Raw genomic sequence first — 18,375 nt, 5'->3', positions numbered from 1 at the left:
TTAACTGAAGCTTAATGGACGTTCATAAAGAACAAACAGAAGGTTAAGAAACGTTAGCAGAGGAAGGGAGCACATAACAGATAACAAATATGATACTTTGGAAATTCATACTTTGCACATGCTTGAACAGTGTGTCATTCTAATCCTTCTCATTTCAGAGAGGCTAGCAAAAATTACCAAATAATAACTGAAGCATAACTAAGTGGTTGAGGAGTATGCAGAATACACAAGGCTGTCAATGCCAATAAGACAGAGATCCATAAGGGAGTAGCCTGGACACTGTCAGTGGCCACAGTCTGTCTCAGTGTGATCACAAAGGATTAGAAAATGAAATTACCAAGCACACGTTTTAAAGAAAATGTGTTTCTTCTCAAAATATACAACAGGGCCAAAAATAACTTAGAAAATGTATAAAGTGCCTCATGAATGCTAAAACTTTTCGTGATCCGAAGGGGCAACCAGATCCACTGGAAACAGTAACTAGCTGCATAAGCTCCATGCTTTCCCGCAAGACCAATCGGAGGTGAGAAAACACTCTTCACTGCAAGCTGGCGCCAGCACTGCGCTGCCTTTACCCCACACTTTGGCCAACCACCTGCTACTGGGGCACTTTCCCCTCCCAGCGCTGCCTCCCGAGCCGCGGCCCCGCAGGGACACCAGCCCGGAGCCTGCTCTAAGTGGTCTCCGTTTGGAATTCAGGCGCGGGCTGAGAGAGAACTGCAGCGAGCACGGCCACGGGGCAGCGCCGCACCCCAGGGCGGGCTGGGGGCACGGGCCTGTACCGGAGCGGCGGGCCGAGACCTCAGCCCGAGCCCCAGACCCGGCCCCAGCCCCTCCGCCGGCCGGGCCGCGCCCTGGGGCGGTGCTGGCGCGGCGCGGGCCCAATGGCGGCCAGCGGCGCTGCTGGCGGGGCGGGGCGGCGGCGCTGCCCGTGGCCGGCCCGTGGCGGCAGGGCCGCACCGGGGGCGCCCATTAAACACCGCCGGGGCGGCTGTGGTGGGAGGCAGCCATGGCGCTGACGGCGGGGAGGCGGCGGCAGGACCTGGACAACGTGAGCGCGGCGGGCGGGAGTGGGGCCGCGGCCGCGGGTACCCCGCCCGGGTGAGCGGCCGGGCTGCCGCTGAGGGTGGGCACCGCCGGGCGAGCGCCTTGTGTTCCGTGCCGTCTCTTCCTTCCGCCTCCTCCTGGCTGTTTTCCGTCCGGGAGCCCGAGGCTTTATCTGTTTCTTCCGGGGCCGCCCGCCGGCCCAGGCGTGTCCCCAGGAGCCCTGTCCGGAGGGCGGAGGCCGCCGCGGCCCCTCGCTCCCCGCGCTGCGCCTCCCCAGCCGGGCTTGAAATATCCCCGAGGCAGTTGGGCCTGAGCTTGTTTTTAATCGAGGTTTTTAGCCTCTAATCGGGGCTGCTCGTGTGGCTCCTTCAGGTTTTCTGGGTTATTTTTCCACAGGCGGATCCTGTCTGTGCCATCTCTGGATTATGTGTTGTTGGCTGGCATGACCACGGCGTTTCTGTGTTTGTTTGAATGTTTGTCCCCGCCCCAGCTGGAAGCCTGCGTGGGCAAGGCTTGCTGGCTGTGGCTTGTTCCTGCCTGCCCTCCTCCTGCTGGCGCTGGGCTGCTGTGGAAGCGGTCACATGCTGGAAGTGGATCAGGGAGCCAGGAGGCCAAAGCTTTAACCTGTACTCAGCAGCCGTGCCAAGCAAGTCTGGATTTAAGGCATTTTGGCTTTTGATAACTGTGGCTTTAGCTCATCTTAATGAAATAAAACCAGTGTTTCCTCCAGTAAGGAAGGACACTTACTGGATTTTCTTTATATCATATTGACTGCATGGGATCATCATGTTCCATGGTTTAATTCCCCTCCTCTCCATGTTGTCTGTAATAAAATCTTTTTGAATAGATTATGTAATCTAGTGCTTCCTAATACTAGCTGTATTTTAGGATACAAAGATGGATTGTAGCCAGTCTTGTGAGAAAGTAGCATGGTCAAAGCTCTGATAAAGCTTTGTCTGTGAAGGAGTGCCCTGATCCGTCATGGAAATGAGGGAATGGTGAAATGCAGAGGTGGTGAATCGTTTGTTCCCATGAGACAAAGGTTATTGTCCTAAGAAGAATTGCTGAGTTTGTGGGAGATGCGAGCTGTTAACCCCACTATTGATTCTGTGATCATAAAATGGTTTGGGTTGAAGGTTCTTTAAAGATCTATTTCCAACCCCCCCTGCCATGGGCAGGGACACTTTCCACTAGACCAGCTTGTTCAAAGCCCCTGCTTGGCCTTGAACACTTCTAGGAATGGGCCATCTTAGCTTCACCAGGCAACTGTTCCAGTGTCTCTCCACTCTCATCGTAATTGATTTTTTACTGATGTGAGATCTAAAGAATTAGTTGAGATGCCTTGGCTGCTGGAGTGTTGGTCCTTGCTCTCAGAGTTTGAAGTTACACCTGGCTTGTGAAAATAGGCAAAGGAGGGCTAGAAGGCATCTTTGCTCTCATACTTCTGGATTTTATATCTGTGCCATAAGAGGAGTGCCATTTGTAAACATTTAGGTGTGCAGTAAAAGGTCATTTTACCAGGCAGGTATTTTAGTAGGGGTCATTTTCAGTCAAAGACTGGGCTAATTAAAAGGTGTTAAATAGCTGAGGCTGGTCTGTTCACACTCCTCTGTGGCAGGGCAGGTGTAGTGTTCACAGTTCTAAAATAAAACTGATTGTTGACTGAAATAACTCTTGATGACGATTTCCTTCACTGTAGGCAGTTGTCTGCAGGTGAAATAACTCTGAGGAGACAATCACATTTTCCTCATTGACATGAGGTATAAACCTAGGTGTAATCCCTCTCTTCCCATGCTAGTGTCTAGAAGGATGGCATGTTTCATTTGTCTTGAGGCTTATGCTGCTTTTTCTCATGGCAGAGGGTCCTCAGTTTATAGAAAAGTCCTCAGTTTATAAATCAGTAAATGGCCTGGTGAAACATGGCACATCAGAAGTCTGGAGTGGGATAGGGTTTGCCCTTGTCTTCTTGTTCTGGGCTGTGGTTGGTATTATGAAGAACAGCAGTCAAAACTTGAGTGGAAATCTTGAGCTGTTTTATCTTCTGAGGCAAGGGATGTAACAGGATGCTTAGGGAGAAACTCTATCAGTTTTGGCCATCATAGTACCTCGTGTATGTTCCACTTAATATGTATTGAATGACCTTGTCCTGGCCTGAAAGGAGGAGGGATGATTAGCTGTGGGGCAAGTTCTTTGTCCAAAGTTTATCCCTCCACTCATACTTAGTTTTACCTTCTGCTTAGTAAAAGACACTATATTTGAGCTGATTGTGAAGTCAAAGAACTAATGCTTGGCTCCAACATGGCACAGGCAGGCTGCATTCTCTCTAGTGTAGGTGAGAATGTCTTGCTCAGCACTTGGTAGCACCTTCTTCCCTCTGTGAGCTGCTGCTTCTTTCCTGCCTGACTTCAGCTCTAGTTACTGCTGCAGGTGTTTGGGCATGTCAGTAGGATCAGAGGCTGAATACTCAAAACTGTTACTGTTACACTGCAACTTTGTTGTTGCCTCCAACTGTAGTCAGACAAAAGTAAGGACAACAAAGAGTTTTGCAGTACCTGTATAAAGCATGTGAGAGAGACTTTGTCACCTTTTCCCCATCAGTATACTGATGCTTCTGACATCTCAGGGTTGAAGCTCAGGTACTTGTAATACATTTTAAAAACTGAAGTTCCTGAAGGCTAAGTGTGATACTAGAAAGTAGATTAGTGTTGAATTCCTCAGGGATGTGAGTTCTCACATAAAGATGGGATGAGAGTTTACCTGGAGTGTAAGAGCTTTTTGGAGATTTTAACCTAGTGGGGTTTTTCCCCCTCAAGGCTTGATTTGCTAAGAGGAAATTCCTGAACCTTTGTACTTTACTTTTAGAGCTTACCTGTTGCTATTGTTTGCCTTCCCCTTCTGTTCCAGGGCTCCTTGGAAATAACACAGAGTTTGGAAGATGATCCTCTACTGGATGCACCACTCATTTCATCTCATACATTGCATTCCCAGTTGAGGCCAAGATTTCATGCTATCCCAGCAGTTCTCCTTGCCAATTTCCTGTTGTTAATACATGTAAGTTTAAGAAGCATGATACTAAGATACTTGCTATCTCTCTTCTGAATCCTTCAGAATCCACTGTTCATGTGACAGAATTCTGATGATATAACAGTGAATTGCATACACTGGCTGTTCTTCCAAACCAATGAGGTCCACTTTGCCAATCAATTTTGATAGTGTATATGCTATTAAATACATTCTGCCTTCTTGTTGTTGTTGCTGCCTTGCTGTTGGTGCTGTGATACGTCTTGTTAGGAGGAAGGGCATTTTAAATAGTAGCTCTTCTATGCTGTTGGAAATGTAATTTAAAAATTATATTATTGCCATTTGTAATTTAAAAATAATATTAAATTACAATATTATTGTAATTTTAAAATAATGTTATTTAAAAATAATATATTGAATTGCTATGCTAGTTATAGAGGGCTGAGATAATTTTCATGCTGTGCCTTCTGAGAGCAAACCTAATTTCAGAGAGAAGGTAACTAAACAATTAAAGCTGGACTTGGTTAGGGGGTGTTGGATAGTAGTGGATGGAGAAAGAAAGTAATCCAAATGTTACTTCATGCTCTCACTTCTGGAGGTTAAGAGCAAAAAGCATAAATAGATACTGAACAGTATCTAGGCATTTATGGAGGCTGGTAGACAGAAGCAGAGTCCTGCCTAGTAATGAGTTTTTCCTTGATAAGCTGAAGAAGCTTGTTGTTCCTTGTGAGTGTGTGGCGACCAGATATGAAGAAGGAAGGCTGAAGAGCTCTGAGCATAAGATCTGGCTGAAATGTCACTTTCATGTGTTTTAGGGACATGGGTTAGTGGTGGACATGGTAGTTTTAAGTAAAGGGTGGACTTGGTGATCTTAAGTGTTTTTTCTGACCTAGATTCTATAATTCTATAGTACCAGTGACACAAGCGGTTTTACAGCTTCATTAGATCTCAAACACAAAATGCAATGCCCAGTGCTCTTGAAAACATGATCTCTGCCAGGACTTTGAAAGCACATACCAGCCTCTAAGGTCTCTCTTTGAGCAGTTGTTCAATGTGCTTTAGCCTTCTAATTTTAAGAGTAGCTGTTTTGTGGGCCTTGTAGTAGTATCAAGAAATGCTCCTCCTACTACCATAACTAATGCAGCCAAATGTCAGTCACCCAGATCCTAGGAAACTGCTGCTTGTTATCCTCCTACTTTTCCCTCTCTCCTGTAAATGGAGAGAAGGTGGTTAGGTGAAATGGGAAAACTTCTGTGGCATCTGTCCACATGTATTTTCACAGGTTAAGTCTTGCTGCTGAACCTGCTTCAGTGACCAGTTGGTCCTTGGAGCAAAATGGAGAAGTATCCTTTTCTGTTGGCAAAACAGCATTGTAGTTGCTACCTTGAGTGGCACTGTCTCTCTCACTGAAAAGCTGGATGGGCAAAACAAGCTTATTGGATATCCTTCCCCTGTGCTTCTGTAAATGTGCATTAATCTTGTGGAATGTGGAGAGACGCCAGGGTTCTGATGCACAGCCTGCCAAAGGGGTAAATGTCCTAGAGAAGTTAAGCCATCGTGGTATTATGTGGGAGAGCTGTAATGCATCTCTAAAGCAATTTGTATGTAACTTGGAGTATTTCTTCTCCACCTTCCTGTGCCAAGAAATGGAGTTAGGTAGCAAAATAGCTGCTGTGATGCAGCTGCCTAGTTAGATACAATTCTGGAAAGTGGATAGGATGTGCTGGACTGTGGTAGGACTGGGTTTTTGAGTGCCTTTCCTTTTGCCAAGCCTTGCTTTTCTGAAGGCTTCCCATCAAGAGACTGGAAAGCAATGTGAAGTATACGGGCTAGAAATAATTTAATTATATTAATCCTTTCTTTCCTTTATCTTCTCTGTGTGTGCACATACACAAAATTGAACTTAAATACTACTCTTTATAAGAATAACTTTTTGTATGTAAAAATATGTATGGGGTGAAACACCTATTATTAAACTGCCCAACAATGCAAGCAAAACATATTTAATAAATACCACTCTAATTGCCTGCTTCCTGTTTCCTCTTGTATACACTGCTGTAGTAGTTTAGTAGAGATGCAATGCCAGGTCATTCCTGCTTGCATCAGTTTAACATAGCCATTTTCTTTACTGAAATTTATTCTTAACACCTGGAAGGAGCAGAACTAATTGTATCACTATTGTAAAATGGCAAACCAAACAGCAAACAGATCAAATAAAATAGCTGAATTATTCTTAACTTTGTAAGAAAAGAAGATGGTAAAATAATAGATTAAACAAATGATAAACCTGCCTCTTAATTTAACTTCTTAATCCAGCAACTTAACCTATCTCAAGATAATATGGTATTTAATTTGTATTTGAGGTAATGGTCTTATGGATAATGTAGGGTACACTCCTATTTTGGTTTGAGTTTCTTTCCTTCCACCTTCTATTCTATCTGTCCTCTGTAAAGTCTTTTTTAGGTATTGACAATTGTGTGGAAATTATTCCCCTTTCTTGCTCCCTTCCCAATTACCTAACTCTGGTCACAGCCTGAGCCAGCTAAGGGTAGCTTGTCTCAAGAGTAATTAAATGGTTCTGAAAAGTTAATTTCTGTGAAGAGTGTTGCTTGAGGAAAGTACAAAAATAGGAATTATAAGTTCAAGAGGGTTAAAAGGGGGTCGTGGGATCTTAAATACTCATAGAACTAAGTAGGGAGACCAAGGCAGCAAAGGAAAATTGGGTGCTTTCATCTGTCTTCAGTTCTGATGTGCTGCTTCTGTCTGTTATGGCATGCAGAACATCTGACACTTTTTTTTAAGCTAAATGTATTAGAAATCATTTGTAGACTTGAGATAAATTGATTTTTGTGTTTTGTATATTAGTAGCTCTCCATTTATTTCTGTATTGGTGGGAGTTGTTCTTCTTTACAGTTCTGTTTTAAAAATATTTCTGTTCTGTAGAATGAACCAGGATGAGAAAGTATAATATTGTTCTTGTTCATTGAATGATCACAGTAGAGAAAATATTTTCTGTGACAAGACTGTATAAATATTAAGAAAGCCCTGTGTGTATACATACACTACAGGTAATATGCATCCTCAGCTTTGCTTTCTAATTGGGCAAAATATTGCTAATGTTCACTGCTGATGCTGAAAATTTGGAGGGGAATCTAGAAGTCAGGAAAAGTTATGGCATAATGGCAGTAGTCTGAAAGGATAAGTATATACACAGTCTGGCAATATATGCACTCTGACAATCTGTCTGTTTTTTCTGACATAAGTAAAAAGGTAAAACGGAAAAATATGATGGTAAATATACTAAGGAATGATTACCAGTTGGCAAAAATGCCTACCCAGTGCTAATAATTCACTTTAAGTTTCTCTGATGATTTACTTTTCTAAAGTCAATGTGGAGATGATCTTCAGTGGCTGTAGGAAAGTGTTGATTTTCACTTAGGAAATGTCAATTTCCAGAAATGTCAGTTTCGGGAAATATAGAGTGTACCAATAAGATAATACTGCTCTGTGGGACAGGCTCTTCAGTGTAATTGAATGAGTCTAAAAAGATGTGATTTCTCTTTTCTAGGAGCATAAATCAAGTTTTCTTTAAAGTAAAAAAGCATAGTAAGGAGGGTCCAGAAATAAAATAAATTCACTACAAAGACTCAAGGAACAGTGAAATTGATTCAGTAAAAATTCTTGGAAGGGTGACAATTACCAGCTCTGTTCTGCTGGAGGCTGCTTGCCCTGCTGGAATTTAATCTTACTACTTAGCAATTTCAGTCATCTGTATGTTCCCAGAGTGACATGTAGTGGTTGTAGCAAGTGTCTAATGTTTTATATGTTATCTCAACTCTAATAAAATCAATTCAGAAAGTAATGCATAATGAATTAACTACATAATCCTGGTTTTGTGTTTCAGGGGTTTTTTCATATATATAGCTAAATGTTGACTTTAAAGATTTTTCTCTCTTCCTTTCTCTTCCAGGTTGCTTTTGTTGTTCTAGCATTTTTAGCAGCTATGTTTTGTTCTTACCCCAATCCAAACCAAGATAAGTGCCCTGGAAACTACACTCACCCACTTAAAGTGCAGACTGTCATAATAATTGCAAAAGTAGTTCTGTGGGTTCTGCATGCCTGTTTTGAACGATACGTGCAGCACCACCACAGCAGAGTCAGAAGAAGAGGTTACTTCTCCATATACCGATCAACAAGGCATCTGAAAAGGCTTCCACTGCTGATACATGCCACAGGTGAAGTGAACTTGGGTTTTTTTCCATCTAAAGCTTTCAGCTGTTGACACAATAAAAGACTGAGCAGGTTATATATAATTGCGTATTCTATATTATGAAGTTTTATGAACCTGCCTATGAGCACTTAGAAATTATCCTTTAGTCAGATGATCCTCTGTACTGATCTTTCTGGTCTGCCAGGTGCAGGTTGTAAGGAACAATTTGTAGTGCAAAAATGCTCACGACTGTGAGTTGAGTAAAACTGTTGAGTAAAACATTGAGTCATTAGCGTTTAGTCTTCAGCCATGGAGTGTTCAGCCAGCAAGGTCTGTGTTTGACTGCTAGTGATTTGATTTGCATATTCATTTGTCTGGCTGGATATGTGGTAAGCCTTCTAGTCCTTTCAGGAAGTATGCTACTCTTCTCTTTTCAAGCTCAGCAATCCACATAGAAACAGATGATTTGCTTGTTGCCCAACAGCTCTCTGAATTCAATGAAATAACCAATTTTCTGACCTTCACACAGGATGTGTAACATTCAGCTTTGTATCTGACTACCTTTCTCTACTCTCTATGGACAAAAGGTTGTGTATAGAAGTGATTTAACTATATTTTTAAGTTACATCTCTGACAAGTTTAGCTGTAAAGTGTTGGTGCACCTAACTGGTGAAGCTTTTCTACAAATCACTTGCAAATCTGAAATCCATCTAACTTAAGGGGATTTTCCCTACAAATAGCAGTGGAAAAGGGCAGAGCAATGCCTTCTACAGTATTTTTGCCTCATATAATCCCACTTCCCTCCTGGAGTAGATCTTTTTTTTCACCAGAATTAATAAGTGAATATGTTCTATACAGGAATCTAGCTTTCTTTCCTCACAGTCTCTAAAAGAGGTAGTCAGCTTGATAAATGTGCAACACTTCAGGTTCTGGCCGCTAGATAGAGCTCTGAAGATGCAGAAGTGTTTGGAGTGCAGTGACAAAAGCAGGCTACAGGAGGCTTAATGATGTAAAAGGATTATTTCTGCCTGTTGCAGCGTAATTGGCAATGCTTTGCCCTGCTTTCAGTCTTAGATGGAGCCCACTTCTCCCCTACTAGACAAACTCTGGACATTTATGAATGTTCAGATGCAATCAGGTGTGTGCTGTAGAATTTTGATCATCTGTTGTTCAGAAGGTAGTTCTTCCATTATTGCAAGCTTCCTGCCATGGTAATGACTGCTGATACCACTTCCTTCACTTGACTGACGCAGTAGGAAAGAGAACTGCACAGTTCCCCAGTTACATTAATGGTCTTTATAAATTTAGTTCTTTATCCAGACACTGGTCTGACACATTTTTACAGGAAGGAAGAAAACACTTCACACTCAGTATCAGAAAAGATTTTTAGACCTGTAACTCAGTATTTTTTCTCCTTGACTAATTGTACTAATTTCAATTAAACTTTCAGTTATGTTCAAGTATTAAGATAATAGCAAGTGGAAGCCTATGCAAGTTGGCTTTGAAAAGGTGTTAAGGTGTTTAGGTTTTTTTGCTCTGTTAGCCTAATTTAAATATATTTTAAATCCACTACTTGAAGGAAAATACTCCCTCATTTTCAGCTGACTTGCATGATCTCTTAGGAATTGAAAGAATGAGTAAGATGAATAGCATCAAAGTCAGAAACACTTTAGGCCCATGTACTTATTTTAGGTATTTCTAGTGTGTTTCTTCCACTCTTGTTTTTTAAATCAGAACAATCTATAAGAAAACCCTAATTGTCTACCATTACAAGCACGTTCTGAAATGAAACCTCATTTTGCTACCAGCAGGTATAAGCTTGCATGTTAAGGAAATTAGCTGAAGGTGCAAACATGGTATGAAATGGAAAAGCATTACTGAAGTGTTGCAGCCTAATGCAGATACTGGGCATGAGAAAGCATTAATTAATTTTCAATAGCTAATAAAATTAGTAAATCTTTAAAATATAACATTTGTTTTCTAGGTAATACAGCCCTGCTCTTAATTCTGTCGGTGCAGCATTCCTTTCCTGATCACAGCAGAGTGTACCTGTATCTTATCCTGGGAGTCCTGAGCCTGGAGATGATTAGTTCCCTGACATGCTTAGTGATTTACACAGGTGAGAGAGGCAAGCTTAGCCTTCTTGTGTGACATTCATTATAGCTGGTACTCAGCTGTTTGTTTGCCCTCACCAGTAGTTCACTTGTGGTACCCTGAGGCATTTAACTACCATTATAAATACAAAACGATTCTGTGCTTGTAGAAGGAGAACTAAGGCAAATCCAAAACAAATTGGGAAAGGTTGTCAGGCTTGATTTGGTTCCAAGGGCTGCTAAATAAAAGCTCCATGTTATCTCAAAGCTGTTAATCCAGTGAAGTGGCGATAAATGCCTAATTAATTCAAAAAGTGTCCCGTGAACAGGTTTGTCTGTTTATCAGTGTTTCTCAAATGCATGCACCACAAGCTGTTAAGCAGTAAGAGCTAGCTGGCTTTGTCAGAACTGTGTCTGAGATTTACATGTCTGATTGTGCGCCTTTTCCAGCCTCTTCCTCTTTCCCTGGTCCCACCCCAAAGGCTTCAGTTTCTCTTTGACACTAAAATTGAATTCCTTCTAATGAATATTTAAAAGAATGCATGGGTTTTGGAAGCTGTGATCATATCTAAACACTGTAGTTCTTTATAAAACTGTGAGGCTTTGCTTTGTGCTGTCACTGTTGTCTGCTTCAGGTTTGGTATAACTTAGGAAGACTTGATAAAACTCTTGCCTTTAAACTTCTCAAAACTATCTAAAATGGTGATAAATTACTGCTTAAAAAAAAAACAACTTTGGTGTGTTCATAGTAATGCAATGGCACACAGAGAAATACTGCCAAGTAGCTTGTTCATCTGGGAAATAAAACCTCTTCTGACTCTCCTGCAAAAGCATCAAAAATGTGCCAAGTAATCAGGTCCCAGCCCTGAACTATGTCTTTGTCTTCCAAGTGTCAGAAGCCTGAATGCTGCAGGCTTGTCAGGCTTTCCCCTCAATGGCCCAGCATGGCTCAAATAGACTGACTGTCCTCTGGAAGAATAAAGGCAGTGATGAGGGAAAGCAATCATGGCAGTGCTGGAAAACTATTCCAAGAATGCTGGAGATCATCCCTACTTTGCATACGCATACTTTCCTGGGAAACTGGGAAATAAGAGATAAATTGTAAAACTTTAATAGAATGTCAGGAATTCCAGAGAAATGCTGTTTCTAGCCCTGAGGCCTCCTGGAGCTCAAAGAACTGCATTGTGTGACTCTCACCTTGACCAAAAAGGATAGGTGCAAGAAAGATGACCTGCATAGTGGTAAGGTCTGAGCTTGTGCTTCTCTAAAAACTCTCAAACTATTTTTCTGCTTATTTGTCACCAAAAGGGTATTGTTTCCTGACTTGTACTTATGCCAGTTCCTGTGACCTTCAAATTCATTAACCATGTTTGTGCTATCACTGTTGGTTTGTAAGGTTGTCTGCTTTAGGCTTGGTGTAACTTACAACGATTTGATAAAACACTTGCCTTTAAACTTTGCAAAACTATCTAATATGTTGATAAATAGATGCATATACAAGGAAGTTGTGAGGTGCAGTGTTGTGCTTTGCAGCTCAAAGAGGCTTGGAGAAGGGTTCAGTGAATCCTGTAACTAAGGGGAAGAGTTGCATTGCTAGGAAGGAGTAAGGCAGTGTGTTCTACCAACAGCTGCGTTATCTCTTGAGCAGCCCAAAATCAACGTAAAATTCATTCTCTAAAGTTTGCTGTACAAAGCTAGGGTTAATTTTTATGTGACTTTACACCTGCTGCAAGATGAGGAAGACTTCCAGTCACCCTAAGTTGCTTTTTCCAGTGGGTAGTGTAGTTTGTTTTCTTGTTTTCCATACCAATGCTTGTTGAGGTAAGCTGAGAGACTGCTTGCATGTCTGCCTTATCTGTACTGGTGGGTTTTAAGGTAACATTTAAACAACATTTAAAATTTCAACTTTTAAAATTTCAACATTTTAATATCAAGTTAAGGCTGTACTGAGGCAAAACAACTGTATCTGGACAATTTTGAAAATACCCTGAGAATCTGTAGTAATAATGATATTCAGATGAGTTTTTTCTCTTAGAGCAGAGTATGTGACGGGTGGAAGCATGAAGCTTCTTTAATGGGATAGTTTTAAGGGCAGCCGTCTGCTGAGGTTTAGAATTCTCCTCTTCAAGGCAAGCACTTAGCAGATACCGCTAAGATAGTATCAGCTGAGCAACAATGGGGAGACTAAATTTACACTAAAAACTTCTGGCCCACCCTTTTTTGTATTAGTTTTGTATCATTTTGGAGAGAAGGCAGCACCGTTTTAGATATTGTTTCTTCATAGTGAGGCACTTATTTAATTATGAGAATGAGACATAATGCTTATCTGTAGAAGGTTCATGTACCTGACTTATATTCTGTTAAATAATTCTGTCTCACAAATCAGGAATACTTGACTGTAATTCTAGGTACTTCTCTTGCTTGTTGGACCTGTTTATGAATTGTATGATAGACAATGTCCTGTGAAGGACTACTGCCTTCCTTAAAATTATCTCCATGCAGCAGTGTGTATATATAGCTGTAGGATGCAGAGATTCAGAAATCTACAAGGAATTGCTGTGATTGACCTATAATAGACTTGACATATATAAATCGTTCAAGTGAGGTAAAAGTGCATGGAATGAAGTACGATGCAGACAGCTCTAAATGTCAGCTTACTATTCTAAGTTTTTTACTGCTAGGATAGGGAGTAAAGCTTTAAATGACTTACTAAATATATGTATTTAATTACTTTCTCACATACTTCTAATATCACTTGAATAAAAGACCAACATTCCCACAAATAACATGTTGAGAATTCCACGTCCATTCCTTTGTGGTTTTATTTGTAGAGAAATACCGTCACAGAAATAACTAACCTTTGAGCCTAACTCGTAGTTAACCTCTGGAGGGTCTTAGCATTGTTTTAGCAGGGTGGCCTGTAATAAACCCCATCACAGTACTGACTTGTAAGGACACTCCTCTGTTACCGTAGTATGGATTTCTCACAGAGCTGCACTGTAATGGTTTTTGTGGCATTAGATGCATTGTTTCACAAGCAGCCCTAACTGCACAGTCCCAAATGCATACTCTGGATATTTTGATATTTTCTCTGAATCAGTATCTGACATTGAATGGCTTTAAATATTTTCAGCTTCCTTTTTGAAATAATGGAGAGGGTGCCTACAACTTTTCCCACCCATACATCTGTTAAATTTAGCCTTAAACTTTATTCACAGGTGCCCAGGAATGACTTCTGGGTTTGATAGCCAAGGCTGCTTGGTTCACAATGGCTTTCTGTAGCAAGTCTGCCCTCATCTGAGCAGGCAAACAAGCTGCTGCTTCACTGCAGCTACTCTAGTTAAAGTGGTATTTATTGAAGAGCTTAAGCTGTAAGTTCTGAACCAGCTACCAGTACAAAACTTCTTACAATTTTTTATGGCATGTTACTTAGTTTTGCCTGAAGTTGGAGACTGAATCAGTACCCTGTAAAAGGCAACTAAGGTTTCACCCTCTCTTAGGTGGCAGATTAAACTTTGCAGATGTTAGGCAGTATGCTCAAGCTTCCCCATTCAGGTCTGCTTTTGCTGTCCCATTTCTCAAATTCCATTATTGTCTTTTTGTCTTTCCATCTCCTATCTTACAATAATCTTAGGATCATCTGTTACAGATTGTTATAACTTGGACTCTGGTGTTAAAGCTTCTTTTTTTTTTTTTCCCCACTTTCCAACTAATTTATAAAGCTTTCTTGCAGTGAAAGTAAGCAACTTCAATCGTGCCAAGCCAAGACCTGACATAATTGAAGAAGAAAAGATGTATGCCTACCCTAGCCAAATTACCTCAGAAGTTGGATTCAGGTAAGAATTCTGTATTCATGTTGTGCTGTGTTCAGCCGTGGTATATAGGTAACATGAATGGAATTGCATGATTTCCTGTAGACTTCCATGCAATCTTAAACTTGTCAATTAAACCAGATGTGGGAATAACAGTTCTGAAGGAACTATGCATAAGCCTCCCATTTTAGATGCACAGATGAGATGCAGCAGTCTTGTACTTCCTCCATGGTAAATGACAATTTACTATGGTACAGAAATCCTCAAACATAAGGATGGAGGTGATTTGACCATTTATGGCTGGTTACATTAATCTTTAATATAAATAGCTGTGCTTAATCTAGTTTAGTTAATTTTATATGGGGTTTAAGGAAAGATACTGTTGTCTTAACACTGTTACTTAAAGCAGGCCTACAGAAGCCTAGCTGCTTCAGCTAGTTTTTTCAGGGAAGGAGATATATTGTGGGCAGTTGATAGACAAACAAGAAAACTGAGCAGCTCTGTTCTGTGCCAGCAGTTGGACATGAGGTTTTAGCAATGGATTTGAAATGCATTTTGAGTTTTGGAAGGAACTTTTAAGGTGTGGAGGGCACTTAAGGAGTAAAGAAGGTCTCAGTGAGAGTAGAAGCTATCCAACAGTAACTGAGACTGTCCCAGGCACTGAGACTTATTTTTCATTTGTTCTTTGTGTACCTGCCACCTGCTCAATCATTTTCCAGTTGCTGAAATCAGCCTGGTATGACTTAATAAAAACTAGTAATTGAAAATATCATGGATTTCTATAAAAGAATTGGAGATTTTCTAATATACTATGACTTGCTTCTATATGTGCTGCCTTCCTGAAAGGTTGACTAATGAGAGATGACTAATACTTTGGGACTTTCCCTGGTATCACAAATGCAGCATGCACATGCTTTTATGGAAGTTGGAAGTAGGTGTCCAGGATACAGGAAGGATTTAGAATTGTCTTGAATTTTGATACCATGTCTGGCTTCCATTTTGATATAAAAACCATGGTGATTGCATGGTGGACCTCATTTCTTTCTCATTCATCTTCTCCCCTGAGAAATTCTCAAATGCCCAGGGAATGTGTCTGCAACAATGACCAGCTGAGGAAAAGACTGTGCTCATTTTTGATTAAAGAGTGCAAACTTCCTGTGAGAACTGATTGCAAAACCGTTATTTTAATTTAGCTCTATACAACTCTGACTCGCTTTCCCTTGGGAGTTAACATCTATTGAAAAGTGAATCCTGTCAGCCCTTCAGTTGACCTTGTTATAAGAATGTTTTTTGAATATCATGACCTCTGCAACCTAAGCTACTGATCAGGAGCCTTCAGTTGGCAGTGCACCTTACTGGTTAATGTTGCAAGTTTTCTGTTTACAAAACTTGTGATCTTTACTTTGCCCGGTTTATCTATAGTAGGTTTTTAATTGGGCCTAAGCTTTCTTCCACTCAATATCCTTCTCAACACTTTCTAAGAACTATGAAATGGGCAGTGTTCCTCTACAAAACGCTGTAAGGCTGAGGAACAACTTTCTCAGCACTAAGAGGCTCACAAGTGTACTAGGAGGGCAGATTCTCAAGTCAGCTGAGAAAAAATATGTAAGGAAAGAGTAGACTACACTCAGGCATTGGTACTTCATCTTGCTGAATCTTAAAAATTCCTAATTTGATTTGACAAAATTCTCTACTTTTTCCCCCTCAATTAAGGGAGCTTTATTTAAATGTTTCAGTGTTTCTATTTGAGTTAAAATGAGAGATATCTGAAAACTGGATATATTTTAAGGGAGGACAGTAGTTGTACACGAGGTTGTGGATCTGAAGTAGCACAACTTTTTGGTACTGATGCTGTCATGGTATGTGACAGATATTGCTGTATATAGTAGCATAAAATGTATGCTACTCCAAGTTAATCAATTTCTATCTTAAACAGCTTATGGTCTCCCACAGCTGAACAACAACATTATGCCTGCTCAAAACAAGCTTCCTAATGTGTGTGGGAAAGGTCCCACGTTCCTTACTACAATTCTAGCATATTGTCTGTCTTGGTTCCTCAAACAGTAAGATCCTCACTCTGTAACTGTCTAGCAGGAAATATGTAACTCAGTTGTGTATACATGGCATGAAGTTCAGCCAGGCTTTCACTTCCTGCCTTCTCATGCAAAATAGAGTTAGACGTATTGGTGTTGTAGATTGCCTCTTCCCTCAAAAATTAGTTGATCCCAGTAAAAGTGAAACTAAAGGAAACAACAAGTATGTGTTAATTAGCTCTGATATTTCACATATTAGAAGGCTGCTGTCATTTACTGAAATCCATATTTACTTTTGTTCCTTCCAGGGAAAATTCCAGTTTAGAAGAGATAGTTGAGAAGCAAGGAGATGTAATAGAGTATCTTCAGCGACACAATGCACTGCTCAGCAAGAGACTGTTGGCGTTAACATCTCAGCAAATCAAAACTTAACAGCATTTGGGAAACTCCTGCTGGAGCTCTGGAGGGGAATGTGAAGTAATGTAATGTCCAGACTGGTTTGTACAGATGTGACTCTTCAATCATCTTTCACATTTTGAAGTACAAGTTAAGCTGGAAGGATAAGCTCTGCATACATTATAAACCTATTACAACTGGACACTCTGTCTCTCTTCAAATCATCAGTTCTGGAAAAAAGTTCTGCAGCTTCAAAGATTTTAAAATTCCTCATAAGTTAAAGTTGGACCTGAGTTAATGGTTTAACTTTGCCCAGTTGTTGCTATTATTTTGTACTGCTATGTAACCATTAAGCTTTAGGCTACCAAAGTATTTTATATTTCTGGAATACAAATTTGTTCTCTAGAAAAATCTGACTTTCCAAGGGATGTATATGCAGTTTCTATTGCTGAAGCTGAGACTAGATGTGTTCTGTCACTGATTCCCTTTACTTCCAGGGATAGAGGTGGATTACTTCCAATACAGGTACTTGTTTTCTAGATGTCTTCTCTTCTCCTTTGTCAGGTAAGTGGAGAAATTTGGTATCTAACTTGGGATTATAAAAAAGTGGTGGGTGCCCTAAAACTGTAAATGTCACATACAAGTTCATGGTACAAAAACCATGCCGTGATAAGCAATTGTTCAGAATTCTGGCTTTAAAGCTCTTAAGAGGGATCCTCAGGGCTGATGACTATCCCATTACCACGAGTTTGTGTTAGTAACAAGACTCCTACTCTGCCAACTGAACTAACAAAGCAAAAATACTTGAGCACGAGCTTTTCCATTGATCTGGTAACTAACTTGTGTTGAATGCTTTTAAAGATGCCGTCAAAAATGCTTGTTACATACTTGCTCTTCACTTTGGCCCTTCAAGAAAGTCAGCATTTTGATTCAAAAGTTGAAGTGGTGTATGTGGGGAAGTGGAAAGCAGCAGAAGACAGAAAGATCTTTTAGAAGTTGAAGAAACAAGAATTCTTGGTTTTAATTTATGGTGAATTAAGGCTGGTGAAAGAAACTTTTTTTTTCTGGGTACTATTTTGTCTACCAATGTAGACAAAGAATTATTTTAGAAGCCAATACCTCTCTGGGGATAGGATAATCACTAATCAAAACTGGGAAGAAGACTCTTAAGAGGAGTGGTCTTGTAGTTTAATATAAGAAAGGAAAATTAATTCATCCTACTTTGGTGTTAGGGCACAACTTTAAAAGTACCTAGACAGTTTAGTGTGCAACAAATATGGGGGTTGTCTCATTCAAAGGAAAACAAGCATTGGAGGCTTTGCTGCTATCCAACATTAGACTGTTCTTCTTAGCTGTTGTTTCTTGAAAATGCAGCCAGAATTTTATAGTATACATGTATGGAATAAAGTTATTTGTTTTTAGAACTCAGGTTTTGATGTGACTCTGTATATCAATTTATATCATTTCTATGAAAAGCAGTAAAATGTGACTGTGAAATTCATGCACAATAAATGCAACCAAGGAAGAGTGTGAATTCTGTTATTTCCAAGCTCTTGTACATCTGGTTCCAACAGGCAATCTGTGCAGATTTTTCTGTTATGCTGAAGTTCTCACAGCAGTGTTGGCATGTAAAACTAGCCATACAAGGATAGCTGTACACTTGTTTTGGAACTTTAAGTTTAGTTTTATTCCCCTTTCTGAGTAATGTTTCTTTCCATCATGCTTCAGACTTCCTCTGCCACTTGTGTTTCTTTCCAACATTG

At 40.4% G+C, this 18,375-nt stretch overlaps 1 protein-coding gene across 2 annotated transcripts; it reads left to right on the top strand.

The window, feature by feature from the left end:
• Positions 1-895: 895 nt before the first annotated feature.
• TMEM192 (transmembrane protein 192) lies at positions 896-18,146 on the top strand. Of its 2 annotated transcripts, XM_054632983.2 has the most exons (6): positions 896-1,051; positions 3,952-4,098; positions 8,039-8,303; positions 10,263-10,397; positions 14,105-14,207; positions 16,525-18,146. In XM_054632983.2, exons 1-6 carry the CDS (start codon positions 1,010-1,012, stop codon positions 16,646-16,648), a joined length of 816 nt encoding a protein of 271 aa, XP_054488958.1. In that variant the 5' UTR covers positions 896-1,009; the 3' UTR covers positions 16,649-18,146. The 2 variants fall into 2 exon arrangements, with proteins under 2 accessions (XP_054488958.1, XP_054488959.1); XM_054632984.2 differs by lacking the exon at positions 10,263-10,397.
• Positions 18,147-18,375: the final 229 nt, after the last annotated feature.

This window comes from Agelaius phoeniceus, chromosome 4 (assembly GCF_051311805.1).
Source record: "Agelaius phoeniceus isolate bAgePho1 chromosome 4, bAgePho1.hap1, whole genome shotgun sequence".
In the NCBI taxonomy this organism is placed as follows: Eukaryota; Metazoa; Chordata; class Aves; order Passeriformes; family Icteridae; genus Agelaius; species Agelaius phoeniceus.
This window is presented reverse-complemented; position numbering and strand designations above follow the sequence as displayed.